The sequence below is a fragment of the Anopheles moucheti genome, chromosome X (assembly GCF_943734755.1).
Source record: "Anopheles moucheti chromosome X, idAnoMoucSN_F20_07, whole genome shotgun sequence".
In the NCBI taxonomy this organism is placed as follows: Eukaryota; Metazoa; Arthropoda; class Insecta; order Diptera; family Culicidae; genus Anopheles; species Anopheles moucheti.
Window position 1 is genome coordinate 6,191,787 of NC_069142.1, and position 23,903 is coordinate 6,215,689.

General features: G+C 46.0%; 1 protein-coding gene across 1 annotated transcript in view; it reads left to right on the plus strand.

Annotated features, from left to right (window-relative positions):
- The first annotated feature begins 1,554 nt into the window (after positions 1-1,554).
- Positions 1,555-23,903, plus strand: part of LOC128307045 (neurogenic protein mastermind) — a 77,576-nt gene continuing 55,227 nt past the window's right edge. The window contains exons 1-3 of the mRNA XM_053044761.1: positions 1,555-1,833; positions 2,255-3,772; positions 7,649-7,837. Coding sequence (XP_052900721.1) covers positions 1,555-1,833; positions 2,255-3,772; positions 7,649-7,837 — 1,986 coding nt within the window. The remainder of the gene's footprint in view (positions 1,834-2,254; positions 3,773-7,648; positions 7,838-23,903) is intronic.

Below are 23,903 nucleotides of genomic sequence, written 5' to 3' on the forward strand. Positions count from 1 at the left end.
ATCGCAATGTTATCCTTGCCGAACCAGCGCCATCTCTTCCATTCATCTTCGACAATGGTGTAGTGTAACAACAATGGAACGAAACGTGTGTGCGATAACACTGTGAATTGCGTGTGAAGGATGCTGCCTCGATACACAACGGACAACTCGGGACCAAACCACAATCAACCAATCAAACGTGACTTACAGCTCTCCTTTGCGAGCCATCCTTGTGTCTGCATCGGTGCTTTTGGGTGAAAGTGTGTTCTTTTGTTGCTTGGGCACATAGAATCTATCGGCGCTCTTATTATCCGTGCTACACTGCTCAAGTGCTCGTGTGTGTGTGTGTTTAAGTGTGTGATTGGGTTTTTTTTATTGTTTGCATGATGGTACGCACATACACTGTGTGTGCGTGCATGTGCGCGCGCGCGCCTTGTAGTGTGTATTTGTCAAAGTGGTGGTAGAAAGAAAAGCAAAGCAAAAAAACAACGGCCAGCCATCTACACACAACAGCTGTCACCGCACTTATCGTATATCCTGTCAGTGTGTAGTGCACCCAGCAGCAGCCATTTCGAAATTGTGTCTGGTTCTCCCACCCTCTCCCCCCCCCCCCGAAAAAGGAAAGCATACGGCCGTTACTGATCCGCGTTACTGTGCACGTGCAGTGAAGCTGTGTGCGCAGGTGTCCTTTCTATTTTCTGCAGCCTGTGTGCCTGTGTGTCTCTCACCGATCAAAGAAAGCAGCAGCAAATGAAATAACTCCCTCCCACTTCTCCGCAACAACACGCAACGGATTGGGAGATCCCAGACACGTTCCATGACTGTATCGTGCCTGTGTGTCCGTGGTATGTGTGAGTGTGTGTTGTAAGTGAAAATAAAGCAGAAAAATCAGTGCAAAAGAAAGAGAAATACAACAACAAAAAAGTCGTAATACGAAAGGAAGAAACCGAAACAAACGTCAAACACGGTGTGACGTTTTTTCGTTTGGTGGTGAAAAGTTTTCTTCCTCTAGTTTTTTTTTTTTAATAAACGGGCGGTTTCGGGCTATTCCTTTTTGTTTCGCTCCCCATCCACCACCCATACCACCCCCCCTACCGTACCAACCCGCCCCGTCTGTATCGATTCGCGTATGTCCGGAGTTTCGTCGCGGCGCGTACTTCCGTTCGTTTCCGGTTCCGTTTCGCGGCTCGTAGTGTAACGCAGTTACCGTGTGTATCTGTGTCTGTGTGTGTACGCACGCGGCGCGGGGGTACCTATGTGCGTGCGGTTGTTGGATTGCCGCCAGTCGTCCTCGTTGCCGTCGCCGTTGTGTGCAGCATCAGTGAAAGGTGCGACGCCTCCGTGCGACTGCTGCTGCAACACACGTGGCACCATCGTGGTGCGGGGAGTCGACAGCACGGCAACAGTGTCACCCAAGTGTCCTGTATCCGGCCCGCACACCGTGGATTGGCAAGGTGCACCGTCACACTGTCCGCTGCCGTGCGCCATCCCACAACAGCACACCCATCACCACCACCACCACCACCACCAACGCACCTAAGAATGCAGTGCCGCAGGGGTTGAAACGGAGCAGCGATGGAGATACATGTGAAGCAGTGCAAGCAGCGCAACAAACGACGGGAGCGGGCCCAACGTATGATCGCCGAACGGGATAAGGATGCGGCCGCGGACGGTACCGGCAACCGAGATCCGGACGACAGTGCGGACGACGACAGTGGGCCGGTAAGCAGGGAGAAACCCCACAGGCCACCCGTTCGGCGGAAGCGTAAAGAGAAGGAACCGTCGCCCGTGCTCGAGGAGGACATTATCGATGGGTTCGCGATACTCGCGTTCAAGACGTACGAAGATATTGAGGTAAGTTTGCCGGACATCTTCATCTGAACACCTTCAACCTTCATCCCTATGACCTATGAATGTCCCGAACTGTCCAGAACTTGATTATTTAAAATCCAAATAGACTTTGGTTGTAGAAGATATATGATTTCTTCCTTCAAACTATAGTTCTAAAGACTTCCAGAACCGTCCCAACCTTAGACATTTGGGATCCACAAAGAATTTGATAATTCAAGATATTAATTTTCTTCCTCATTACGTTTGGAATCTACAGAGGAATTTGTGTTATTGAAGTACTGATTCAAGAGACAAGAGTTATAAAAGATTATGTTGAATTGTTTAGTTCTATCCTGAGTACTCTCCTACGGTCCCGACCCTAGAGATATATACGCTAGACCACCAACAATAACCCAATTTTCTCTTTGTTCTTGTCTACTTCCAGTTTGCGATAAAGGTCGCCAACAAGCGCAATGAGAAGCGATTGTCGTCGATCGTGGAACTGACAACTGTGATGGTGCCGGAGGAGAAGCCACCGAAGATAATCGACACCACACCGTCGAAGCTGTCGGACAAATCCCTCAGCGGTGGTGTACCGGTAACGAACAAGAACAACAACAGCATTAACAATAGTGAGAACCATTCCGCAACCGTCACCACAGGTGGCGCCACCGGTACGGCTGGTGCGGGTGGTGGAGTCGGCAGCGGTGGGCTAGTGAGCAATGCAAACGGTGGCGACTGGTCGCCGGTCAACAGTAACCACCATCAGCTACATCACCTACAGCAGCAGCAACAGCATCATCTGCACCATGGTGTGGTGGGACCACCGGGTAGCGTTACCGAACGCACACCGAACGGCGATGGTATTATGCTGCACAACTCCAGCCCAACCGGCAATGCGGTGGGCGTTGATCGGGGAGGAGCGATGCGCGGTACCGGCGGTGATATGGCGTTGATGCCGGCGAATGGCGGTACACCCGGTGCCGGGACTAATCATCACAATCACCTCCACAACAGTCACGGGCACCACAACCATGGGCTCCACAATCACCTTCACCCGCACCACCATAACAGCCGGAACCACAACCACCAGCCGCAGCAGCAACATTCGCCACAGCAACAGCAGCAGCAGCAGCAGCAACCATTCGCATCCGTACACCATCACGCGCACCACAACCATCATGTGGTGAGCAATGGGACTGTGCCGGGTGCAGCCGGGCCTGGTGGTGACGGTGCGGGCAGTAACGCTAGCAGTACCGGTGCCAGTGTCACCAACAGCAACGGTGTCAATGGTGATCCGGGCACGGCTGGCGCGATGTCCGCAGGCAATGGGCAGAACAATGTGACCGTAACGCCCGGTAACGCCAACAATCGGAGTAGCAGTAGTAGTAGTAACAGTAGCAGCAGCAGCAGCAGCAGCAGCAGTAGCAGTGGTAACAGTAGCAGCAGCAGCGTTAGGGTTGCCAACAGCAACAATCGAAACAGCAGTAGTAGCGTACCGGCTAGTGGTAGTAGTATCAATATGAACAGCAGTAGTAAAAACCATAGCAACATCTGTTCGCTAAATAATCTCACCATTGCCGCCATCATTGCGAATGGGCCGCCGCGCCGTAATGTCAACGGCAGTGCGGCAAACGGTACCGTCGTACCGACCGCCAACACCACGAACGGTATCAGCAGCAGCAGGAGTAGTAGCAACAACAGTACGCCCAGCAATACCAGCGGTGGTACGCTAACCGGCAATACCGGCAGTACCATAAACACACATCATCCAAACCACCATCAACTTCATCATCCGCATCATCATCACCAGCAGCAGCAACAACAGCAGCAGCAGCAGCAGCAACAGCAGCAGCAAAGTCACCATCTTCATCATCAACAGCAACAGCAGTCGCCTCATCTTCAACATCATCCTCACCATCAACAGCACCATCAACATAACCATCATTTATCAGCGGTACATGTAAGTATGCGCCAGCAGATAATGCTCGACTCAACTCGAACATTCAAGAAGGATGACTGGGGACATAAACTACAGTTTATCAACGACAACAGCAACTAACGAGAGAAAAGGAATGCACTTCAGTTAGCTTCCACGATAAAGATATTCTTCGTGTAGTCTTAAAATGATTAACATTTTCACTACACCCGATCTTAACTGCATTTAAGTTTTTACGAGTTAGGTAGTCCAGAGTCGTTATTCTTGCAATCTGTCTGCACAGAGTACAAGCAGGTTGATTAGCTAGATGCACTAGAATTCCTTGAATTCGTGGGAATTCTATACAAGACTGAAGGTGTATCCTCTATCTGAAGAATGTCTACGCCCAACGTTGATCATTATTGTCATAACTAAAGTAGCAGCGCGCTACATGATGTTATTTTAAACAAATATCTCAGAAACACATTACATTTGTCACCAAGAATTGCGGTGTCCTCCGACATTTCTCTGAACCACACAGCAACTGCTACCGTGGCAGTATCAGATGGTTTGTTTCAACCAGTGAGAGCATGTTTAGACCAATGAATGCAATATGTATATTTAGCTCGCATATGAGCATACCACAACCCGGGTGCGTACATCACCACCCAAATCACACCGAAGAAGCACGGGGAGACTTGAGAATCTTTTGGAGTTCGTGATTCCGCCTCTGTTCAGCATTTAGTTCCGCTCCTGAACCGCTGGGAAAAATAATCCACTGCATGGGTAGAGGGTAGCTTTACGCTACACACCCTAGTCTCTGCCCTCCATGCGCATTCCTGCAGCGACACTAAAAACGTGTCAAGCTGTCAATGTTGCTCATCGGCACCGTGTACCCCCCCGGGCGCGCTCGGTCCGATGTTTACGTTCGCGCGCAGACCCAACAGCAGAGCAATAATATTTTATGGATGTTTATAACAGTTCGGTAAACAAACGCGCCCGGGATCGTTAAAATAAAACAATAATCTTCGCCACGGGACAATTGAGTCGCTGCCTGGTACTCTCTGCCACTATTGCCGAGTTTCGTTTGGTGTGGGAAGGAATGGGGAGTATGAGAAATAGCAACTTGTATCAGAATTTCCACGAGTGATTCAGAAATCCGGTATTGCTGGAGGTGGAATACAAAGGCGAGCGAGGGAATATATATATTTCCCGTTCGCGTAACGCTTGTAATAACTTTCCGCGCTTTACTTTGTACTTTTGAACAGTGCGCCCACCGAACAGTCGCAACCGCCTTGCTCTTCTTCGGTACAATTAGCTTCGTTCGGTGTTTTATGCACGGTTGTCCAGTGCTGTCCTTGTGCTAATTCGTGTGTTAAATCCCCTTCCGAAGAAGCGTTAGGCTGTGCCGCGCTGTGCCGACGTGGTACGACGAACAATCATGTGTGGTTTGTCGGACGTTTGTTTATTGGCCGCGAAGCCGTTACATGGCTGTTTGTGCGAACGAAGAACCACAACCCGTCCTCTGACGACGCCGCCCCAGCAACGTCCGCCGGCCATAATTCGTAAGTTTATTTCTACTGGATTATTCACAGTACACGCAGCGGGTGTCCTCTACCGTGGGCGGATGTACTCCAGATTCGGTGGAAAATTGTGTTTCCTTTTTTTTTCTTTCCTCAGCGAAATACTGTCGGGGTTTTGGGGAAGAAGTTTGTTTTGCATGGCAGCACGGGTTTACACTTGCCTCCGCCCTTTGCCGTGCCGTGGAGGGAAAGCAACTTGTGAGTTTAAGGCGAGAAACAGCTGAAGCTGAAATAATTGTTTTTCGAAGAACGCTCGCTTCGCGCCCAGTGGGCGAATGATTTCGGTGGCGGTTAGTTTTGTTGAGTGGGAATGTAACATTCCGTTGCAATTACGATTTGTTATGCGGCAGATGGTAAAAAATCTAATATGGCCCAGCTGTCAACCTCAAAAGATATCTGCATTGCCGGATATTGGATATTGCCGGATTGTATAAATAACGATTGGCATCGCTCTGAGTAGGTTTATATGATATGATCGACAGCCTAGGCTTCATTATTTTGTTTACTTCACGTTCAATTCTATCAAAAGTACCTTTACAAACCTTGCTCTTGGCAGTAGGAACGAAGTGATGCAACTTCAAGTGGAACAGTTACCTAAGCCTAAGCGATCCAAAAGCATCATTTAGATTCAGACGAATAATTCAGAAAATATCTTCCAAAAAGAGTCCTTCAAATCAAGAATAGACTCTCAAAAGATTCATTAATCCTTTGAGCAATGGCGGATCATGCTACTGAATAGGAGGAGGTCATCGATTCTTAGATGATTCATGAATCTTTGAAATAGAAAGTCATATTCATTCATGCAGTTAAAAGATTTCTTAAGTGGATCCTGTGTAGCACGTTTCGTGTTACACGAATCATTGTTTTTTTCTGTTCACTGTGAGGTTTATTATAGTTATTGAAGCCAAGATAGTCTATTAATAATACATAATATTAGTAATAATAATGTGTCAGAATGATATGCAGAGAATTGATGAAACATTTACTTATTCTTCTCTTACCATGAACCTGAAATGATGAGCTCTATGGAATGTCTCAACGATCCTGGTTCGGTACTTAGTAACAGTGCACCTTACAGACATTGTCAAGCAACTCCTCTCAGTTCGGAATCGGAATAGATGACAACCATAATCATCCTTGTCACGTTTATGTCCTACGTCCGTCATGTTGCTGACTAAATTCCACTAAAAGGAAAAGTCACGTTTTGCCTAACAATGAAGTAACGTAATATTTGTAGGTAGTTAAACTCCATCCTAATCGCAAAACCAAGAAACATTAGCAATCAACAGCACATTCACATGTTCCAAAATGACACATTACCGGCGTGTTTATAAATAACCGCTGGTCAACTTCCACAAATTCCACACTAGCTGTTGTTTATTATTTTGCAACCATCTCACCGATGTTTAGTTGTTTTAAAGTAAACTATATACTGTAGATTACTGTATCATATCGTTTGCAATAGAAAAGAGCATGACAGGCCGAGCGGCCCAGGCCCAGATTAACTGTCACTAGTGCAAATAGCTTGATATGCTGGACCCCGGGGTACGGTTGAAAGCCGAGCCTCATCACACCAGCGTTGACCCGTGACTTTAACCGCAAATAGCGATTATTGAAACGTAACCCCCGGGAACGGCACCTTTACCTTTCGGTGTATGCGTGTTTGTGTGTATGTGTACGCGGGAGTTGCGATGGATGCGAGGTAGTGGTAGTGAAACGCGGAAGTGGTGTAAAGTTCAGCTGGTTAGAGATTACTCGCTAATAGATCCCGATTAGCAGACGGTAAAGCGGCCATCACTGATTTGTAACGTTCGGGGTGGTTTATTTGCGATGAAGGTGGAGGAGTTGTGCCTGCTAGTGGTGGGGTAGTAGAACTCTGTTTGACAGATTGTTGATGGTTCGCATGACTGATTAAGCTAATTAATTGTTTCTGGTATTAAAATCAGTCGCCGGAAGCACGGTATGCAAATGCCTTCTCCCTTGTCGCCAGGGTCGCTCACCCCCGCAATTATGCAATCACTTTTCACAGCCTGAGGGATATTAAGGGACTGATTTCACACCTTTCCGTCCATGGTGGTCCATGTTCGGTCGACGACAAACCCTCGAAAGTGCCACAGGCACTTGCTGGGGTGACTTGGGTGACGATTTTCCAAAAATGTTGCATAATTTTAGGCGTTTTAGGTCTCAAAAAAAAACACAGCCCAAAGGTTTTTTTTTTACCATGAGCACTCTAATGACATTACTTTAATAGGTAGACTGACAGAACGGACAAAAATTGCCATTAAATGAAAAAAAAAAAATACCATAAAGTAATAAAATGTGTCTTTTCCTTCCACAGAATCTTTCTCTATCTTCGATCATCGATCCGGGCACGTCCGACGACAGTGGGCGCGCCTCGGAGCGACTGACGACGTCCTCTGTTGCCCAGCGGGATCCGGACAGTTCGCGAGACCGGCTCAGCGATGCTAGCAGTCGCTGCAGTTCCGGTAAAGGGTATATCTGTGATAGCGAAGGAGACGATGACAAGGTAAGCATTCGGTAGACCTTTAAACACGCAGCTAGATATACCTCGATGCCAGTAGGATGGAAGGGTTTTTTTTTCTCTTTTCGAAGAAAAGGGCTAACAGAGAATGATAGGGAAGTAAAGGTGGAAGAAGAAAAATCGTACACCCCACATCCCGAAACGCGTGATGTTGCGGCGTCGTGATGTAGTAGTTGAGAGACAGGTCGGGAATTTTCCAACCCTCCAGTTGGCCAAACTGCAACCCGGTAGCCGCTGCCCAGATAAAGCTGTATACGTGCCCGCATACCGGTGTCAAAATTATTACGCTGGTGATAATCATTTGTAGTGTTAGCCTTGCTCGCGGCATGCGGCGGTGCCCTGCTTCCACCGGTGGCAATTGCCACCACAAATCTTAGCCACCCCTTGGGGATTATTTTTATGTTTACGACTCATTTGCACACTGTTAAGTGAACCACACTCCTCCACCGCCCGGCTGTTCGGGTGGAGTGGGAAAACAGTGAGAAACAGGCCGGTTTTCCAAAGTGTTTAATAGCAAGCAAGTGAAAACCAGGTGGGCACTCGAATTGATGTTTGTTCTTTTTTTTGCGGGCTTCCTTTTAGGCTAATCTGCGTATCCAACAGTTTGAAAACTAATCTATTATGTTATGAAGAATTATTAAAACAATTCAGCAATTTGTTTTCCGTTTATTTTTAATAAAGTTATAATTTTGTGCGATCGATTTTTGATCAATTTTTGTAAAAAAGTTGAAAACGGTTTGCATTACAGTTACTTATTGGGTATGGCATGTGGATGTGTGTGTTTACGGTGGTGTGGAATGGTCTAATTTTCACGAACCATCTCGAAGGTGTTAAGTGTGAAAAACAAGCACGAAACACCGCACCACACACACTGCCCACTGTCGCTCCCTCCGTACAAATCGAAAAAAAAAGGTAATCGAAGGTGTGAAGTGTTACCAGGTTCCCATAATTAACAAACCTTTGCTACAGTGGCTACAGGCTCTCAGATGTTAAAAGAAGACAAAGTTGTGAATCCAAAGATATAAAAATACTGTACAGAAAGACACTAGAAGTCAGTACTTCACAAGCTGGATCATAAATATTTCAAGTTATAACGTAGTCGGTGAATATTAAACGACGAAAAGGTGGATTTCTAAAAACTTATTAGTAATTCGTATTTAAAAGAAAAAGGAATCTGTTTAAAAAAAAACAAAGGCCCTCGTCAAATGTTAGCTAATTGTGTGGGAAACACACGGTTTTCGAACATCTCCATTTGTGGAGACACTGTTGGATATGTGCAACATTTTTTTATCTGAAGAAAGATCAAGATATGCTTTCGAGAGAATTAATTGTTAAACATCCTACCACTTGAGTCTGTAATATTAAACATATTTTATTCTTTTTCCCTTTTCAGGTAAGTGAACTCCACCAAACACTCACGGTTGGGATTGCAACGCTCTGTTTTCCTTTTTGCGAGGACAAAAACAAATCAGCATTAATGTATCGCTTGTCGCAGAGAGCCGTGTATTGCTGAAGGAAATCAATTTATCAACTCCCGGGTAATGGAGGCTAAGATTAAAAACCGATTAAATCAATTTACACGGAAACCCCCGGCCTTGCTGTGTCGCTACCGTATGCACGACCGTATTTGCAGCATTATGTGTGTGTGTGTGAGTGTGCAGCTTGACTTTCTAATCATGCAACAGGCTCCAAAGCAGGGGTGAGTGAAGAAAAAAAAATTGAATGTTAAGCGGGCGCCACCACAGCGCAACACACCACCGCCGCCACACCCGATCAATCAGACGCAAACAACCGTACGTAAAAAAGTGAGGTTAAGCGCCGGGGTACCCCGAACTCCCCCCTATTATATGTGTCAATAGGTGGTGCGGGATATGTGCAAACGGTTTTGTTTTTCGCATTTCAGTCGTAGTGCTTGCAAGGTAACAGGGATGCATCCGCCAATGAAGAGAGTTGCGCTTTTCCGCCGGCTTAGTGATGTATGCTTTCTTTTTGTTTCGAGGTGAGAACACTTTATGACCCCATTTTGTTGTTGTTTTACACTTCCCCGTTTGGAGGGAAGGAGAAGGAAACAACGAGAATGGTTTTGTGTGGTTTGCCGGTGGTGGTAGTGGCGCATGCTACAATTCTAGGAAGATTGTAAATCTGTCATCCTACGCACTGCATCACGCGGGTTAGAATTGCAAAACGTACGCAAGCGGGAAGGCGACGGGGGGGGGGGGGGGGGGGGGGGGGGGGTTGCCAATGGCAATAAACTATTCTTAATCTTCAACTTCGCACGGCATTTGCGGGGGTTGGACGCGCGAACCGCTCCGTATCGAACGTTTGCGAGATGAGCGATATGTTTATGCATAGGAATTAGATTCTCACACGGTTGGCCGGTGGCGTTGTTTATGTTTGGAGCGTGTAAACAAGAAAACCGAGTTTTGTATAATCACTTTGTAGGCAATTAAATATAAATGAGTTTCATGCCTTTGCCTGTGGAAACCCCGTATGCTTGACAGGCGGATTAATGGATGATTTGTTTACGTTTGTTAAAATTCTATTTTGTCAATTGCTATTGTAAATTTAGGTTTCGGTGTTCGGTGCTACGTACAGCGCATCGAAATTTCAAAAAAACATATTGCGCTCGTGTTTATATTTATTCCCTGCGCGCATTTGGCATAAGCTTTGTGTCATAAAAATACGTCCAATTACGCTTTAACGAACAGGAGGCAGAAACGGATCGGAAAAGGAAAAGCGCAATCAACAACACGCTTCCACCGACGTCGAGCAGCAAAGCTCGTAAAACGCAAATGATTACACTTTAAGAAGTCACTAAACCACTCTTTGTGCTTCACCGTGCGCGCATCAAGAGGTCGCCCGGTCCCATTTTGTGACGTTAATGGTTTTTGATATTTTTACCTCTCCACACCGTAACTTCCCTCTCTCTCGCTCAATATACCTCTCTCATTCTTCCCCCCAGCCGATTCATTTATGGTGGCGTGTGCGATGCCGCTGATGGATGCAAATGCAATAAAATGCACTCAGCACCTAATGCGTGTGTTGTTGGGAGCAACTGTGTTGAATGTTGCAACCATGGTGTTTGGGGTGGGTGATGATTATTTTCTTTTTATTGCCCGAACGACGAGGTTTTATTGCACCGTGTTTCGAGACAAGAACGAAAAAAATATATATATGGGGAAAAAAAACGAACTATGCTCTCACCGTTACCGATCCGGTCGATGAGCGGCGTAAATATCAGGATTGTACAGGAACAACGATAGGACGAAACACGGGAACAGATACGATACCGTGGATTTTGCACTTTCTTATTAGCAGCTCGTAAAAATATGCAAAGTATCAATTAAAACTTTAATTAACTGCTCATTTTAACTCGCCATAGGTACGGCATTAGTTTATATATATATGTATAGAGAAGCTTATGTGTATGTTGTTTTTGACGTTTAGTTTTGTGCACTAGCGAAGAAAGCGGGTTGGGAAGAGGATGTTACAGGTGTGTTAGAGAGTAAAAGGATCACATTTCGAGGTGCTATTGCTGGTGTACGGTTTGCCGCGGTTAAGATGCGATTTAGCTGCCTCACCACGTTGTTTACGATACAGATTTATGGTGCGCTTCGTATTTATTGGTATGCTAATTTTGGGCTACATTTGCATTACCTCAGCGACTACCGGATTTCGAGATCATCGTTATTGGGTCGTTCACAAAACCATTTGAAGGCGCGATAGCATTTGATATGAGCGTTGATGGTCATGGAGCGCAAGCATCATGTGTTAGTCCCCTGTTGCCCTGTAAGAGTGGCCTGGAGGAAGAGAGGCAGACAGATTTAGTTTGGATGCAGTAATTGACTGTTCAATTAGAAGAACTTAAATATATAGAAACGCAACTAATGTTGGTATTTTTTTTATTGATGTAACAAAGTTGCTAATGGGAGAACTTACAACCAAGTTGAGCGAGCGCCCCAAAATGAATGTCACTTAGTTCCTGGGTAGTGTTAATTTCAAATGATGGAAAATTGTTAAAATTGGCATAAATTGCTTGTAACGATCTTTCTTGATATAGAGCATCTTTCTTCCGTCCTAGCGGAAAAGATAGAAGGTCTTAAAATGTCCAGAGAACTTCTATGAAGTACATAAATGCTAAATATTTTACACAGTTAAAGGCTGCAACTATTGAGACGGGCTTACTCAGTAAAGAAAATTCCTTGAGGATGTCTATGGTTTACTGAACTTATGTCCTGATAATCATTAAAGAAATCTCGATTCGTAAAAGTCGTATGATAAATGCTAGGTTCTGGTTTGGGAGAATATGGCATATGTGTCTAAAGATCTCCATTCCGAGATCTTGAATGACTCACTGATCCAAGGTGTTGCATCAGGTACTCCCACTCAATCAAGGTCGAAATTGATGTTGACAATCACAATCTTTAGGGTACTATAACTAGAATTTCGTTAAACAACTCGATTACAGCGTGAGGAATAGATTCACACCAGGATATCTTGCCATGTATCACGATCTCCTGAGCCGCATCTCACATCCACTGCAACACGTGGTAATCTTAACACCTCTACGGATCATCTTTCGGTGGTTTTCACTGTGTGTGATGTCTTTGCTAATGCAGCTTGAACAGTACTGGTAGTGGCAGTAGCAGTAGAGTTCCAGCCGAACAGATATCGATTCATAACAGCGCTACACAAATACAGAGCGGTGCGGTTGACACATGTATTAACAGCTGTGCCCGGACGGAGCAACCGAAAATTTCAGCACCAGCAAACAAAACCCAACCTATTCCCCTAAACGCATTCGTTCGCCATTTTGCGGCTTGCGGTAGAATATCACAGCCTCTTTCATCGGATACTTCTCCATTGAATTTACGCAGATTGCGTGTCCGTGTGTGTGCCCTGTGTTGTTTGTGTGTTTGTGTGTGCGGGAAGCGAAGAATAGAGCCTCCAAACGTGTGTGGAGCAGGCTCCCCTCCAGACAATCGGCTGCCTGCTCATCTTGGTCGGGTTCTTGCCATTTTTGGATTTTGTAGGTTAGCGAACGTGCGCTGCATTAATTATACACGCATGCACATGGCTCCACTTTAGTTAGGATGTAGCGGGATGAAGTGGAAGACGGGATGCCCTTGTGTGTACGTGTTACGGATGATGCGATCGGGTTTGTACCGGTTTTTTTTTTGTTCCGTCTTATCCGGGACCGTGTGTGTTTGTAGACCCAGTAACAAATCGTCCTCGCTCTTTCGCTCTTCCTGTCCTGCAGTTCACTGTTTGCCAAGGCGGCCATGTTTCCCGCGGCGCGGTTAGTTTAGCCAGCTCGTGTGGCTTGATAAAAGGCAACTTAAATAAATTACACACCGCCCAGAGTGCTTTGAGTGGCAAGCGCACCCAACGGCGCAACTGTACATGTTGCCACAGTGTGCTGCACAATGGTCGCTGCACGGGCTTATAATTGTGCAAACACCCAAGAATTAGGTGAATGTTTGATTAGAACCACCCTCCCCGTCCAGTCCGTACAGCAAGAGGGGGAGAGGGTTGGGGAGAAAGATGTCCCAGCAAAATTGGCCAACTGTGCATTTGCATCAACTGGGCATTAACACACGCATCCATATGTGCAAAAGAGTATCATACGGATAATGGTAGATAAGTGTTCGTTCCGCAAGGGCTGCTTTTTTACTTACACGTGCTATCGGGATCTCCAATAAGCTCCCGTTTACACACGGTAGTTGATTACTTTACAGTGTAGTGTGACGCGATAATACCTGCCCTGTCTTATATAGAAAACCTAAAACTTCGCTGACACTTGCCCTTTATGGGACCCTGCAGTGGGCAGAGGGCAATGCCTTGGATAGCGTATTGTTTGGAAAGGTTATCTGCGGTCCCAGTGGGCCATAAACCATTGATACCTTCAAGCGTTACTCATGCGTCTCTCTATCTCTATCAGCAATGAGAGAATTCTCAAGGTTCTCTGGATGCGATACGGGACGTTATCTCATTGCGTCAGATGGCTTTTATCAGCTGTGCGTTGTAGCCTTGATCCCTAGCGTTCGTCTAAACCAAGAGCAACGAGTAAAGGACATATTGGGGGAATATATAGAACGTTGCAGGATTTCGGCATGGCATGTAGTAAAAACGCCACCCAATGCCCAGCCAGAAATTCGCCATTTTTATGGACAGCAGCTCCAAACTTCGCAACCACCGTAAGGTAATAAAAAGCTGTGAGAGACTAGTGTGCATAGTGTAGTTGGCAACACTCGTACCCTACTATAACAGTACGCAACAGCGCAAGCTCAAATTTGAAGCGCCTTTCGCTGAATTTTTTATAACCTCCAATTTCGACAATTCCAACCGTTTTCCCCAGAAGTTTCTTCGCTTGCCGTCCTCGTCTCTGTCAATGCAAAAATAAAAACGAGCAATAAAAAAAGAACCCTACCCCACCCCTTAAGATGAGGGGGATGGTAAAGAGTACAGGAACAGCAGAAGGTGGAAATAAAGGTAAGGGGTTTTTTGCACGAAAATGCAAATGCACCACACCATCATGCGGCTACTGCTATCGTCTACGGTTGTAGGTTTTTATTCCTTTTTTTATTTTTTGCTTTACAAAGGAACTCTGCTCCAAGCGAGATGAAGTAGGAGAAGAAAAGTACAAAAAAGAGCATTGCATGCAATTTGTTATATTTTTTTTTTTCATTGAAGATTTTCGTCGCTCTTTCTCATTCCTTTTTGCTGTTGTTGTTGTATTTTCTTGGCTCGTGGTGAACAGAGTGGCGTTTGCGCAGTTTTTGTTGTTGTTGGTGGTTTCGCTGGAACACATTACGCTTTCATCCCCCAAAACCCCTTTTGACCCTCTACCAAGAACAGACACACGGCGGCAAAACACACGGGTACGGCTTTGTCGACACGAATTCGGCGAAAAACGCACCTTCTCTTTCACATTTGCACACGCGGATGGTTTGTTGGGTGGCAGGGTTCGTCGCTTCCATTTTCGACCCCCACTGCCGATTGCAATTCGCATAAACGAACAACACACACACACACACATAAGGCACATTTATGCAATTGCATAGCGAATGAAGTAGAGAGAAAGACCGAGATGCAAGTCTTTTTTCCACTTGATATAAAAAAGAGGATTCAAAATTGGCTAAAAGTATAATTTAACGTGCTCTTTTACGATATTTTCTGTTTTAAAAATGTAAATGTATGCAGTGGTTGGCAGCAGTTGTGCGAATACTAGTGACAGAGCTCGTATGTACACGTAGTGTAAACAATGCACGCGTAAAAAAAAAAACAGATTCAAAAAGAGACTAAAGGGAAAATAAAAAAAAATCTCGCGAGAGAGCAAGAGAACTCCATATTGTTTTCGCTCTCAAACACGCCATCAATTGCGTTTGCAAGAAAGAGAGCAACCCGCTCTCGTTTACGCACAATTTTATTCGCGCTATCTCGCGAAGGAGAATACGAATTTGTCGCGTATTTTTTTCGCTCCCGTGCGCGCTGTCGGAATGTGCGCGGTTTTTTTTGTGTTGTTTAACTTTTGCGAGCGAAATTCGCGCGCCGCGGAGCGAGCGAGAGAGAACGGGTGCACGCGCGCGCGCAGGATAAAGAGCGAGAGAGAACGAGAAAGAGATTGCGTGACGCCGGGTTTGAGAACGCCGATGACGCCGGCGATGCGTTACGTTTCACGGTTTCATTCATTGCGAGTCCAGACACCGTGCGAGACGGACGCCGCACGTCTAGTCGCGCGTGTGCTCTCATTCCCCGTGGGCTAGTGTTTTTTCCCCGTTTGTGTCGCGATAATATCACACCGCTTGGTATATATTTTATCCCGTTGTGAGCTTCTGTTTTCGCAGCCGTATGTGTGTTTGTGTGTATGTGTGCCTATTACGCGACACGCGCGGCCCGGTTGGTTGTGGGTTGTGTGGAGTGTGTTACAAAAAGCGTATGTTTTGGTTTTGTTGTTTCCCTCCTCCTTTCTAGTGTTTTTTTTTCTGCTGTGTGAAGAAGTGTGTGTTACGATCCGTTGTGTCCATTTCGGTGGCGCCGTGGCCACCGGCAATCAGTGAAACATAAAAGCGAAGAGAAGAGAGCGAAACAGCTAATGCGACAAACGAAATGAAAAACTACATTGCATTTTGTTTTGTCAGATAAAATGTGTGTTTAATGCAAAACAGTGACAAAAAGAGGAAAAGGAAAGGAAAAGAATAAACAAACAAACAAATAAACCATATGGAGGAAAACAGCGAATAAAACGACAAATATAAAATGATCAGTGAATAAGAGCGAACAAGCAGAGAATATTAAACGAAACACTGAAAGAGAAATGTCGAAGAGCGAATGGAAGACAGAAAAAAGCAGCCAATCTTTACTCTCTCTTTCATTTTTCTGCGAGCGGGTGACATCTCTGGTTTTTCCGGCTTTCTTTCGGTTGGGTAATTATTTCTGTCGGAAAGTATTGTGTATAGGTATGTGTCTGTGAGCATGGCGTGGGACTGGGGGGTGACTTATGCATGTACAAACATTCCATTTGCTGGAGAAACTCTTTCTTATGCTCGGGCATTGCTTCTTTGACGACATGTTTTATTTTCGCGAAATTCTGTTTCCCACAAGTGTCATTTTTGACAGAAAAAGCAACCAATACCAATTGCTTTCAAAATGACTGTTTTTGCAAGTGCTTTTAGCACAAACCGGATAGATTGTAAAGAACTTGCTACCGTTTGTACAATGAATTTCCATGGTAACAGCAAAACTTCTCAATGCCAAGATAAACAACCCTTTAGAACTGTATTGGCAAAGCATGAACAAAATAAAACAAACAGGGAATCCCAAACGTCAACTCTTTGTTTCACCGAAATCGCCAAACTTCGGTTGGTTGTCTACTCCGTGTGGCATGCGTTGCCATCTCCCCGAATGGTGGTTTGTGGTGCGCAAACGCTATGGTTTGTGTTTTGTTTTAACTATGAATCCAATTCCGCTACTGTATAGAGAAATCCAATGTTTGGAGAATTCCTTGCAACAATCACTAGACAGTTGTTCGTGTGTGTGTGTGTGTTTGTGTGTGTATGAGGAGGGTGTTTTTTGTGCGAGTCCCGGGTCTCTGATTGATTTTTCAATGAATACATAATTAGGAAAACCTACCGATGTTGGTGTATCATGTTGGAATTCCTGCGAAGGATGACCCTTGATAGCTCTTGACAACTACCTCCTACTTGACAGATTATCTCCGCTGCTTGTCAGCAATAAATGTGTAATCGGGGTATTAGAGAATGTATCACTCTGTTGACATACAGACAGAGCAAACAAATCTGAAAGTCACACTTCAATCACCTTCCCCACTTTTAACCGCGTTCCGCTCCACCGTACGCGCTGGACATAAACATAAGATGGTCTAAATATAGACCGGCTTCAGGCAGGCGAACTTAGCACCGTTGGGATGTTAAACCAAATCAACCACCGAAGCACATCGTTAAATCAGCGAGACAAAACATAACCTCACAGCAACAATAACAACAAACAAAAAAAACCGCCGAAGAAGTTGACTCACGCGCGTGCGAACACTACCCAGAGACCTCCCATCATGGGATGCTTTATTGGAAATAACTGTTCACACACACTCGCACACGCACACACACACCAGCGGAAGCTTGTCAAACTGCTTCTTCATCGAAGACCACCCTACCCATCCCCCCTTTTCCCCCCACCAACTCCCTCCTTCATTACCACCAGGAGGTGCTGTGGAAATCGTAAAGTGGTCGTAAACTGGTCGTAAAACACCGCTGGACGTGATTTTCGGTTCGGATGAAGAAGTTGTGTGATGTGACCGTATCGAATGAGATACAGAGTGGCACAGAGTGGATATAGTTTACCCAAGATGCCCGGTGTGGCCTTTTGAGAGGAAAGTTCGGGATTATGGAAATTGATATGTGTAATATAGTCAGGTTTGATTGCGCTTTAACATCACACATCGTAAGCTATCCTGTTGAAGATCAGATTTGTTGGAAAGATAGAGCGATTGAGAGACGTCTTAGGGAGTGTGTGCGACTCCTCCAGCAAGGTTGTATACTTAATGTTTTTTTTTGCTTTTCGTTCTGCTTCTCGTTCACAAAGAGCAAAAGAAGAGAGAAGGAGAGAGAGAGAAAAAAACAGTGCTGCCAAGTGGTTTCGTGTATAAGTATGCTGCTAGTGTAAGATTCCTGTGCCATTGGTTATGGTTTTCTGTTGGTAGCAGATCAGCAGAAAGTGTAGAAATTTTAGATGCTATGCAGTGTTCAAACGAATGCCCATTAAAAAGAGGCGGTGGAAGTTCAGATCGCGAAAAGGAGTGGAGTAGTCACGCGAATGCAACACGAGTGATAATGAAGAAGATGTGTCGATGAGCTCCACAGATAAAGCTCCAAAAGTAGTATAGGAGAGAAGTTAATGAAGTGAAATTACCATCAAGTCGTTTCAAGTGCTGTACATCAAAGCATGTGGTAGGATTCAACAATCAACCCAAAAGTTCGGTTCCTAAAGCCATCCAAATTCCTAGCAAAGGTGGCAGAGTCTTGCTCTAGCCTCACGTGCAGTGTATTTCCACCTGTGTTTCGCCGCTACAATCAAACACTGGACCACACAGCAGGGTGGAATAATTCGGCGGGTAGCAGCGAAAGCAGCATGCCGTGGCAGATACACCATCGCCATTATTGCGTTGCCGAACGTCCCGTACTTCTTCAATCAGAACACTCCTGCCGCTCGTGATCGTCTTGCGCGAAACGGAAGCGTACAGCGTTCGCTCACGCTGCTATATGTTCCGTAGGGAGGCCAAACCCATCCACCATCCCTACGGAACAAGGCGCTACTGCACCTTCTTCTGCTCCTGACAGCAAACCGCGCGCGTACCGATTCCGGGTGCCGGTCCGAAGCGAACAAGATAGCGATCATAGTACGGATCGAACCACCCAGCAGCACCCCGCAGGAAACTGCGGGGCCGCATAGCCCGAAAAAGCTGGGCAAAGCCGGCGGCGGAGGAGGAGGCGGCAGCAGCAGTTCCGTTGAGTGTAGTGCCCGTGGCACTGGGGAAGAAACAGGTAGTGGTGTAGCGGGCGGTGCTAGAACGACCACCGGGTTAAGCGCTGGTTCGCCGATGGCCGTCGGAGGCGCCACCTCCGCGTCCGGCGTCGGTACTGCTGCTGCGGCAGCGGCGACGGCGGCGGTGGCGGCATCCGTCGGATTGAGCACTGCTGCCGCTGCTGCTATCGTGTCACCCGCCCAGAATCTCACCCAGAACGCGCTGGCCGCCACAGTGACGGTTGCGATACCGGCTGCCGGTAGCCCGGCGACGGGTGGAGGCAGCACCATTGGAAGTGGCACGCCAGCGGGCACAGTTGTAGCACACTCGCCGACCAGCGCTAGTGCGCCCGGTAAAACCATTGTCGAACAGGTTAGTTGGTTCGTCTGCGTCTAATTGATTATTGCCGTTGGTGCCGTGACCAGGATGTATGAATAAACTGAAAAAAAAAACAGGAAAAATACATTCTGAAGAATACCTATTGGTGCCGTGATCAAGAATAATTAAAATACTAGAAACCCTCATATTTAATCGCTCACTTCAATTAAAATTAACCTCGCTACTTGACCTTACCCATTAGACAATAGATTTGATTGTGATTGGTGCCGTGACCGGGATTCTCAACGTTATTGTCGGTACTGACTTTTGCTACCAATTGGGTTCAATTTTAGACGACTTTCAATCCTTGCGGGGTAAAAGTCGCTTTCATTCTGGTTGGTGCAGTGACCAGGATATTTGCGGAATGGTCACATCACATTAGAAAATTACCTTGTAAGAGCAAAAGTCTTATAATACCTCTCTTCTTGACCTTACGTGTTGACAAGGGTTTTCAACTGTGATTGGTGCCGTGACCAGGATCCACATGAATCTAGCATCCTTACCCATATGGCAACCGTTTCCGTTGTGATCCCATTCGTGTGCTGCTGAATAGAGACAGCCGCGCAAGAACAGTTGACCCCCGGTAGGTTGACAGATAAACGATACGCTTCCGAATGGTTCCGCCGTGGTGGGGGAGCGAAAACCCATCAAATGGAAAGCGTTATCTAATTGTTTTCGATTGGCTCTAACATCGATCTGTCGCAATAATCGGTTTTAGAAACGACAACAACCGACACCGACACCGTGTGCCGTTCCCCCTTTTTTCCATCGTGCCACAGCGAGCGTGTTCCCGTACATTTCGACCGGATTTGATTATCTCCGGGCTACCCCCGGGGGTGCGTTCCGGGGGGTTTCCATTTTAATCTTTCGTCCCTTTTGTTACCGTTTTGCACCCCGTCTCGGACGTTTTGCTTCGAACGAGGGAGATTTTTCCCTAGCATTTTCCGCGCGACCCCTGGTGTCGCACCATTTGTCATCTGGTATATTGTTCGAAGAGATGCGGTGCTTTAATAATAAACGAATCACTCCGGGTAGGACGTTTCGCTGGCGTTGTGTCGTGGTTGTGTGCTGCAAGCGTTTTTGGCTATTGATGCCTATTCCTTCTTCTGCTCCTCCTCGCACCATCCCCGCCCAAGGAGGTTTGAAGCAATCTCATGGGAACACCTTTGTTGGCTGCGTTTCGAGCGAGGGGACCGGATTTTGAGATATGAGTGTTGCAAGGACGAAGGACGGTATAGAAAAGGGGTTCGAAAATCTGTTCAAAATTCAAATCGTTTGCGTGTGTGAACGAACAGCAGCCTAATCTGCCCATGTTCGGTGTGCCGAAGGGATGGATATTCAAGCAACATTTATATATAGGGGGGGGGCGCGAAGTACTTAAGCGCCCTCTCTCAGGGGCAGGGTGAAGTGAATGATGCTCACACACATTTAAGCGATAGTCGAGTACGCGGAACAAACCGTAACCGATGATATGATAATGATGATGTTGGCAATGGTTACGAAAAACAACGCCATTCGATACGCCGCGATAAAAACCCCTGGCCCCGAAGGGTACGAAGCGAAGGGAGGGAAGGGGGTGCCATTAGTTTGCGTGCCGGGGCCCGGTTTTCGTTGCAGGCGTTTCGGCAGGCATCTTCAGACACTTCGGGGTTTGACTTGGCCCCTTTGTATATGCGCTACGCTCGCACGGTTCGTTGGTTCTTTCGTTTCGTCATGCATGCTCGACGAGCAATGGCAAGAATATGTGAAGACGCCGGGGAAACAAAGCGGTATCCCATCCTTACCGTGCAAACCGAAGGAAGCCGGTGCTGTAAGAATGCTGGTTCCCCCTTCGGTTTGACTGGTTCCGTTCCGGTCTATCGAAAATCGACGACTTTATTAAGTGGCTTGAACAGGCCAAACCCACGGCACGAGTTACGAGACCCGCGGGCAAAGGGAAGGAAAGGGTGGAAGCAGTGGCGTACGGCACTGCCTAAATTTAGTAGGTTTGACTGGTTTGTTCCGTTTTCCCCCAGCTCTTTTCTTGCCACTGTTATTGGGGTGCGAACTACAGTATATTAGTTCTCATTTAAATGTGACAATGGATAAAACAAAAACACACACACACACGCGCTCTGTCTCTCACGCATGGATTGCTGTTTTTGGGCTTTACAGCTGGCGTGTGATGGAGGGAGAAGCGGGTTTCCTCCCCCCCTCTGTTCTGGAGGCCACTTTTCTCAACTAGGGTAATCCCTTTTTCTTTGCTGTACTACTTAAGCGGTGAAACACACATGCAAAAGAAAAAGCGAAAGATGTAGTAAGGGGGTTTGGGAAAGAGGAACTCAAAAAAAAATAAATAAATAAAAAGGGCAGAGACCAGAACAGCTGCAACGGAAATGAGAAACAGAAATTGGAAGGACGCGCGTGCATAATGAACAAATTTGTGTACGAGCGAACCCCGTAGCCGCACCGTGCTGTTTCGCATTATTATTTGGGGGATTATTGTTGTTGTTTTGCTTAATTATATAGCTGCTGTGACGTTACTGAGCCGGTTATGTTGCGTAACTTTCAATGCAAACCAGATGAACATTTTGCCCGTAGAATCATTTTGCTATTGATCCAGGTTTAAATGTGTGCTTAGCTGTCAAATTTTGACAGCTGACAGAAGCCTTGACAAAAGTCACCAGCGTTTATTGCTATTGCAAATTTTCGACACTCAATTCATATTTGCAAGAGCTCAATCCACTTTTGGGAATCGTGAGTTCACTTCAGGCAACTTCGTTATTTTTGCAGTAACTGTGTCTGGGTGAGTGACACTCGGTGATTTACGGAAGATAAACAAACAAAGCCTAGTGTCAAAAAATAACAAACAGAAGATTCATGATCAGGATGTTCCACCAATCACCAAAAAGGCTAGGAATAGAGGATTACACACCAATACTACTTCGTCTATTGGTAAACGGTACCGTTTGTGTGAGAATAAATTTAATTTTCATGTTACATTAAATTTTTTTTAAACGTCATCTCTCTGTCCTCATCTGTCAAACTTTGACAGTAGCTATGAATTATTGTGGATTGATGAGAAAAAACCCATTTTGTATTAATTTGTTCTGGCGCGCTCTCACCGGATTCGAACCTGCATCTCCTTTATCATCACTCTGCGAGTGTCGCAACTCATCACCGCGCTAGGCCATCGGGTAACCCATCCTGCACACGGTACGATATCGATAGGTATTAGGGGGGGCACGATTGCGGGGCCAAAACAGGCGAACAGATAATAACTTTACAGCTCTATTACACCCGCTAATGAAGTAACTGTGGTATGAATGGTTAGGAAGGCAGGCTCAAAGCCATCAACTTCACGGCACTGTGTGACTCATTAATAACGGACTCACGCCGCTCGTATACACATTTATTAACAAATATTAGCCGCCTTCATATAAATATCTGTCTGTCTCCCCAATGAGCCGAGATCGTTCAGCCTTCTGCTAGAGGTTGTGTGTAGTTTTTGGTTGTTGTGTTTTTTTTCTTGACAGCAAAGCCTTATATCATGTGGCATAAGCGCTTCTTGTGGTTTTCGGTATCATAAATAAATGGTCGAATTTCGGTAGACCAAACCGGGTGTGTGTCTATCGGATGATGAGTGAGGCAGACAATAAAGGAAGAGAAAGAGAGGGAGAGGAGAAGAGAAAAAATAACACACAAAAGCCAAAGAAGCAACACATACCGGGATCGGACGTTAAATGCTTGTCGAAGATCATTCCCACCGCGAAGACGACACCCTGCCGCGCACACAACGATGCCCGAGAAGAGTGATTTATTGATCGCCCCAGTACCCTTGGTGTGTGCGCCGTATTTTGTGTGTTTTTGTGTATCGTTTAGCCCCCTCCTCCCTCCTTCCGTCTCTCTACAGTGCCCCCGGGTGTGCCCACGGTTTAGCACGCATTTAATTGGTTAAGCACATCGTAGCGCTTAATGTTCCGGGAGGGGGTTTATTTATTTTGTTGTTGTTGTTGTTGTTGTTTGCATGGTAGAGAATGGGGGAGAAGCATGCAGGGAGAAGGAATTAAAAGAAAGAAGAGAGAGAAGGAAAAAAAACAACACCAAATTGGATGCTTTTTTTCGATGCTCCCGCTGTGCTCGTGTGTGAGATCACTGTTTTTACTGCTCTTTATTATCGAGCGTTGTTGTAGCGGTTTTGGGTTTATTTTTTTTGTTATTATTTTTGCTGAGTGAATGATACTAAACATTTTGTTTTAAAAGGTTGTTTAAATAAAAGCTGATGTTGTGAGTAGGAAGGTGAAGCAGCGGGGGATTGGTTGGGGTTTAGGGATGCTTCCTCTCGTAATCATCAGTAACCCAGAAATGAGTTTTGTTTATAAAATGAGTTTTATTTTCGCCTAAAACTCCCCGCCTGTTTACGACGCTCCTGATTCTTCCCTGTGCTGCAAACAGTGCACTTTCAGGTGTGGACGGTGGTTTAAAACTGCAAGTGCCTCTTTAGAGATCACTTGACGCAGTGTGCGGGGTGGTAAGGTAGGCCCCTCCTTCTGGTGAGGGACTTTCAGCACTCCACTGCTCTGATATTGCTCCGTACGACAAGTGGCACGTATCCAACCCTCTTCTGTCAGTGTTTGTGTGGAGAGAAGTGAT